The sequence below is a fragment of the Protomyctophum bolini genome, assembly GCF_963924005.1.
Source record: "Protomyctophum bolini genome assembly, chromosome: 9".
In the NCBI taxonomy this organism is placed as follows: domain Eukaryota; kingdom Metazoa; phylum Chordata; class Actinopteri; order Myctophiformes; family Myctophidae; genus Protomyctophum; species Protomyctophum bolini.
The window spans coordinates 24584877-24592504 of NC_137870.1; the positions used below are offsets into that span (position 1 = coordinate 24584877).

Sequence of the window (7628 nt, forward strand, 5' to 3'; positions counted from 1 at the left end):
ACGGGGAGAACATGCAAACTCCACAGAAAGGCCCTTTCGCCAACCCCGCCTCGGGTATGGGCACTGATGACGCGGAGGAGAGGACACGCCCCCAGGCCCAGCGTCCCCAGCGGGAATTGAACCCAGGACCTTATAGCTGCAGCATACCGACTGTGCCACCGTGTCCCTACTGTATATGTGTCTATTTGTATGTCTGTTTTTAGAGCATTGAAACAAATTCCAATCAACTGTTGAATAAGGTATTGAATCTTGAGTACAGTAAGTACGGTAGAAAGAAATAATGTGAGCTGACCAAGAGCCACATAATGTACACTGTACCCTGTACATTTTTGTACATTGAGACATGAAAATAGTAAACGGCAATGTGAAGTAAATAATGGTGTGACAGAAAGGTAGCCTACCACTGGCATATTAAGGCATTTTCATAAATAAAAAATCAGGATTTGGTTTTTTATAAACTTTTTAACTGTGTTAAAAAGTCCTGTCTCCCAGGTTGTCCGTACTTCAGGAAAGAACGTTTTGTGTCAAGCCTTTGACATCACACACACGTGTTGTATTGGTAAAGTAGTCCCGAGCAGCCAAGAGGATGACCTGAATACTGATTATGGCTCTCTCTCTAGAAAAGAACAGCAATTTGAGCTACAATGACTAAGTGAAGTGTGTGTGTGTGTGTGTGTGTGTGTGTGTGTGTGTGTGTGTGTGTGTGCGTGCGTGTGTGCGTGCGTGAGATAAGGACCCAGTGTGGGCAGGTGCAGTATTATGGCTCATCTCTCTTGTCTGCAGGTTGAGGCAGGTACAGCAGTCTAGTCTCCCACGCATTCGCGTGCATGTGTGTGTACATGCGTGCGAATGTGTGGGAGACACACACACACACACACACACACACACACACACACACACACACACACACACACACACACACACACACACACACACACACACACACACACACACACACACACATACACACACATACACACACACACACACACACGCAATGCAGATATAAATATACAGTCATACTGTGAGCAGACAGATGGACCAAACCCTGCTCAATGTGGTCAACAACCAAATTAGACCATGCATGTGTGTGTGTGTTTGTGTGTGCGTGCGTGCGTGCGTGCGTGCATTGCGTGCATGCATGTGTGCCCACCTGTTAAAATATGGAACCTATTAGATAAGTCACAGGAGATCACAGAGGAGAGCAGGAGGGGCAAAAACACCGTCTGGAGGCACACACACACACACACACACACACACACACACACACACACACACACACACACACACACACACACACACACACACACACACACACCATATAATAGATTAATTGTGTGTTATTGAACATAGCATGCATAAAGGTGCATACTGCATAGTCCAGATCTATAGTAAAATTCCATCTAATGGAGACAGCACCTCTGCAGACCCCTCACAACCAATCTGTGGACACTTCGAAGTATACTGATATAGATTCTGCGACTTTAAGCAGTGCTCGTTTAACAGCGGGATTAATTAATCGTGATCCCCATCTGACTGCCTAGTTTGTCATTAACCTTTGAAGAACTACCCGGAAATGGGGTGATCGTTTGTCGTCATGTTGAATAATAATCCAAATTGCCGACCAACAACAAAGAGCAAAGGAGAAACGTTCACATAGCGCGCCGCCATTGCAATAGGAATGCATTGGCCCTCAATTTCCCAGAAGCCTTAGCAAGCCAGTGAGAAAAGCTTGCTCCGTGGCTTTGTTGTGGGGGGGGGGGGGGGGCAGAAGACAGCCATGGATCAAGCTTGTCTCATCAAAACCACGTGACTCCCATTGAAAATGAATTGCGAGCTGCTCTGTCCCCCTCTCCCCCCAGGACAGCGACAGAGCACACTGCCATTTATGTGTTGGTGGAGTAGATGTATACTTTGAGTTTGAGGAGTAAGGAACTCTGTCTTAACTTGCTTATATAGAGTAGGCAACTTTAACCATTGATGCAGTGACATCATGTGAACTGGTTGCCCCCAATGCATTCTTGACTTTCTGCAAAAAATGACTGAATGGTGTCTAATGTATAGCAGAGACAGAGTATTTTGTTAGTGTGTCCCAGTTGGCAATGGGACAAAAGAAACCTCAGAATGAAATGTTGTGATTGGCTTCCCTGTATACGATGGCTTCCCTGTCCAAACGTTGGCAATCGACAGTTACAGTACTGTGCATTTTGTAAAAGAAGGTGCATACAGTACATCAACATCACAGTAGTTAGTGTTCAATGGGAAAACCTTCTACAACCAGGAGAGTCTACATTGGATCGTCACAATAATGAAATCCTCTACGGAGAAAAGGGACAGGATTTTTACTTCCAGAAACTCACTGCAAAGGTCTATACGAGTTGATCCCAGTCTAATCAACAGTTGTGTAGGAATGCAGGAGTGGCGGGACATGATTTGTCAAGGTCCGAGGGGAATGAGGTGAGATGAGTAGATTGGCGGGACTATATTGAAGGAGAGGAAAGAGGTGTGAAGGTAATTATTGAGTAGACTGTGGGAGTGGCCATAGGGATGACAGACAGAAATAGAGAGAAACCGAGACAGACAGACAGACAGACAGACAGACAGACAGACAGACAGACAGACAGACAGACAGACAGACAGACAGACAGACAGACAGACAGACAGACAGACAGACTGTATAAAGATGACAGCATGTTCAATTTGTTTTTCTTTCTTCTTGATCTGTCTGAATCTTCCACACCTTCGTTAATACTTTAGCTTGGTGTTGTCATTGGATAAAGTCAAATTATATAATTCTGATTGGAAGGATCATAATTTGGATTGGTCAGTTCTCAGTACAGTACAAACTACATTTTTGTCTAACTTGATAGCGTGTAAACACCGTTATAAAACAAAAGCATATTTCAGTAGATATTGAGCATCCGAAGTTTTTTGTTTGTTTGAAATAAGTATTATAGTCTCGGCTGCACAGTAAATTAAATGCACAAAGTGTACAACATTTTAGACAAATCAACAGTGTAGAAATCTACACTGTTGACAGTCAACAGTGTACAAATCTACAAATCAACAAATCTAGCTTGTACACTCAGAGTTTAATTATAACACTCTGGATTTTCTTGGAAGTGTCAATTCACCACTTCCTCTCTAGCTGTGGTCTGTGAGTTATGGAGCGCTGGAGCATTGCCTGAGTGCTCCAGGTAACACTCAGGCAATGAGTTATTATATACATTCTCAACTGACTACAAATCAGCACTTCTCCAACTCAATCAGCAACACAGGTGCGCAAAATCCTGTTTTGGCAGAGCTTGTCCCAAATGTGACAACTGTGGCGCTCTCTCTCTCCTCCCTACCTAGCATGTGAACAGATGGCTGTAGAATGCTGTCAGATTCAAACCAATTAACCAGTACTCCAGCTATCGTCCACAATCGACCGAGTGCCATCTTGAAATGGGCCCGATTACCCTTCCTGAAATCTACAGTATTTGCCACCTTATTGCGGAGTGGCAACTAGGGGGTGGGCAGGCCTATCTGTGTGTGTCTGTCTGTGGGACACATTCTCCATTCAAACCCAATATCATATGTGGATGTGAAGTGAAATGTACACCTTATAGTTTTGTGTCACTTTAAATATTCAAATCAAGTCAGTCCAAGTCACATTTGGTGATATAATAACAGAGAATAAAGCCAAGGTACTTCCCACAGATTAAAATCACCCAAGGAGAGTTTGAAAACATTAGCATGATATTGTCAGACTCCAGGCTATGAAAACATGACTAATGACGAGGAAAGAACCTCTAATATCTGGGTGAGGTACAGTACAGGCTCCATATATGGAGCTGGCCTGTTCTGACATCACAAATATGTTCTGACATCAGCATAGACTCCATATTTGAGCATATCTGACAAAGAACTCCATATTTGGGCATAAAAGGGACACATACATAATAACTGGGTGGGGCATGCATTTCCAACTTGCATCGTTCCAAGTATGCCAGTGGTACCAGTAGGGAGCAGAAAAGGGGCTGTTGTGCTAGAAACAGAGAGAGAGAGATAGTGTTGCACTGTTGCCTGCTAATTACAGAGAGAGAGAGAGAGAGAGAGAGAGAGAGAGGGCGAGGTGTCTGCTAATTCCCCCACACAGTAACTCTGTCATTTATCGATCGTTTTGGACGCGGGGCGGCTCGCCGGAACCGAGCTGGCACCCTGGGCGCGTTCCTGTGGGTCTGGAAGTTCCGGGGACCCACCGGTTCTGAGCACCACTCAGTTCACACGGGTGTGATTTTTTTTGTTATATGGTAAAGCATAATATAATAAAGTATGGTAAAGCATAATATATGTCCACCCTGTTACGCTTAAATATAGAGGGAAATATGGTTGATAAATATATTAAAATCTTACTCTGTGTTCACAATGTGATACTGTACCATATTCTTCATTACATGAAGAATAATGGCTATCTTTAGCGTAAAATGTCCCCCATGTTATGTCCAACAATTGTTCCCCCCTGTTATTGAAATGGATATTTATGGGAAAAAATGAATAATGCATTAAGCTGGACAAATGTTTTTCTGACAGCTGAACATGCCCTCTTTCAGAAAGAAATGAAAAATCCTGTAAAAAATATATTTTGTTATGAAAAGGTTACTAGGCTGAAAGATCAATTAACTCAGTGCCAGTGAGGAGCCCCTACCAGGAGGATACATATACACAGAGATAGAAGGAACGCCCACAAACGTCACATCTGGTTATAGCTTGGGGGGGGGGGGAAGAATGGTCTTCCTCATAGAGTGAGCGATTTATTGGACACACACAAAGTATATTGTGGGAGAATGTATAAATATCAAATAATGATTAATTACTCCATTAATGGGCCATTGATATTTCTGCATATTGCTATCCGTCTATCTCAGTTTTACCAACAGCCTGATTTAATCATCTGAAAGCCTTTGATCAGGCTGCATTGTCTAAGGACTGTGAATCAGACCTTAATTGTGCTCTATGAAAGAAAGGGTATGCTGTCATGTCACAGTGACAGCTCTTATGTATTTCATTTTAGTGTTGTGATAAAACAGATTACCTATTATTCATTTGTATTTACAGTATTTATTTTACAGTTAAGTATTCTGTGCCGAGATGGTTTGGGATTCCACCATCTTGCATGCTGGAAGGGTGGTGTTTCTCTATGGATAATAATACATTGAATGGTCTCATCATGTCTTGTTCTCACACTTGTTCTCACATCTTGATTATAGCCGTTCTGGAAGCACACAGCACACACACTGCAAACTTGTAGATCGGCTATTAATGCAAATCTTCTGTTCTGGGGGTCCCTGACACAAACTCTTTTAGATTGGGGTCCGCTGCCCAAAACTAAAAGTTTGAGAACCACTGGAATGGAAGAAGTTATGCTGCATTCACAACTTCACACTGGCAGATGCCATGCTTTGTAGATGAAGTTGAAACCAGCTCAACCTTTTTGTAGCCTTGTAGTTGTTGTAGGTTTTGCAGCAGCAACAAAATAATGTTGCAGGCTTCCATTGAAAGTTAATGGTAGACTGTATCTTTGCATCTGCCCGTGTGAACGCAGCATTAGAGCATTTAAGGAATCAAGTTAAAATAATCTGTGGTTCTCAAAAATGTTCAAGTCAAGGACCCCCACATTGAATTGTATTTAGTATTATTATGTTGGGCCAGGGACCCCCATAATACGTGTGAAGATGATTCAACTTTCGTATAAATAAAACTATTGCTACTACTTAACCATTGGCGCAGAGAGCATTTTATAACATATCTGAGGGGTATCTGTGGCTTGAGGGCACAAGCAGCAGTGTCTGCCTGCAGCCTGCTTACTGCATATTCTTATTCTACATGCTGAGACATCAGGTTCATCCACTTCTTACCATTGATGATTGACAACGTAGGCTATTCAACTAACTTCATATGGACACAACTGCTCACTCTTAGTTTTCAATAGTTTGAAACAAGTTCTCAAAGCTCCAGGCTCCTTTACAGCTGTTTACATCCGACTGTCACTTTAGATGTTACCTATTCCCCTACATATTCCCATCAGTGTGCGTGGTTGTCATGACAACACAGAGTGTTTGTCAGGAAGTAAGTAGCCTAACAAAACTTACAGTCAAAGGGTTTTATTCCTGTACAAATAAAAAATAATGAAAATAAAAAATGTATCTACCCTGGTATAAAATGCAAAATGCTCTATCTAACTGGGGGGAAATAATCAGTCATAATGAACAGGGGGGTCAATCACCATCGTTGAGATGCTGAATACTTGAATAGATGTTGTTAACGGCCGTCATTGTCTCATTGATTGACTTAAACAACTCCAACTACAGCTCTCTGCTGCACTGAGGGCTAAATGACATTATAGGCTACTTGACTGTTTGATTTGCACATAATTACTGCTACTAACTTGATCTCCAGTGCAGTGGAAGCCAGGAGGGGATACCCCCCCCCCCTAAAAAACAAATCTGTTCATTAGTTATCGGTTCATTAGCCTAGTGGAAAGGCTTGACATCACTTCCCGAGCCTATGGAATGGAAATCCATGCAGACAAAACCAAAATGATGACCAACAACAACAGTGGCATCCGCTCAGACATCCAAGTAAACGGACAGGCACTGGACACGGTGTCCAGCTTCAAATACCTTGGAGCAATCGTGTCCGATGAAGGTTCCAAACGGGAGGTCCTTGCCAGAATTGCACAAACAACTGCTGCCCTGGCAAAACTCAAGCCCATATGGAAAGATAATAACATCAGTCTGAAATCAAAGGTGAGACTACTGCGTTCACTCGTCATGTCAATCCTTCTCTATGCCTGTGAAACTTGGACTCTTACAGCTGAGCTACAGAAGAGAATACAGATTATGGAAATGAGATGCTACAGAAGACTCATGGGTATCTCCTACACCCAACACGTCACAAACGAGGAAGTACGGCAAAAGATCAGCCAAGCCATCGGCCCATATGATGACCTTCTGACCACTGTCATAAAGCGTAAACTGAGGTGGTACGGACACATCACCAGATCCTCAGGCCTTGCAAAGACCATCCTGCAAGGCACAGTACGAGGTGGCAGGAGAAGAGGGAGACAGAAGAAAAGATGGGAAGATAACATCGGAGAATGGACACACCTGAAACTCAGCGAGGCAATGAGAGCTGCCGAGGACAGAGAGGGATGGAGAGAGCTGGTCAGCAGATCGTCTGTGGTGCCCCAACGACCCTCCGGGGTTACGGGATAGGTGAAGGTGAAGGTGAAGGTGAAGTTATCGGCAGTTCAAATTGGCTTGTTTTCACCAAAAACACAATCAGGGAAAAATAAATCAGATATAGAAGCATTTTTATACAACCTTTGTTTGTTCTGCGCAATGGGCTTTATGCAGCCTTGGTCTGCAACTGCGCATGTTCCTTTCCTTCCATGGAGCACCATGTGATCAACATGGCGGCGCCCTTGCAGTCTTCGCTTCTTGTCCTCTTTAGACAGTCCTTGATTTGGGCCCATTTGGGCACCAAAATTTGGTGCCCAAATGCGGAAGTGCAACCGAGCGCTCAATGTTAAAGCCCAGCTGCACGGGGTTTCCTCGTCTTGAATCCACGGGTCCGCCTGCAGT

General features: G+C 43.4%; 1 protein-coding gene across 1 annotated transcript; it reads left to right on the plus strand.

The window, feature by feature from the left end:
- Nucleotides 1–6581: 6581 nt before the first annotated feature.
- On the plus strand, nt 6582–7259 carry LOC308321784 (putative transposon-derived protein F52C9.6; the record flags this gene model as incomplete). Its single annotated transcript, XM_080772875.1, has 1 exon — nt 6582–7259. The coding sequence occupies one exon, from the start codon at nt 6582–6584 to the stop codon at nt 7257–7259; it is 678 nt and encodes a 225-aa protein (XP_080629001.1).
- Nucleotides 7260–7628: the final 369 nt, after the last annotated feature.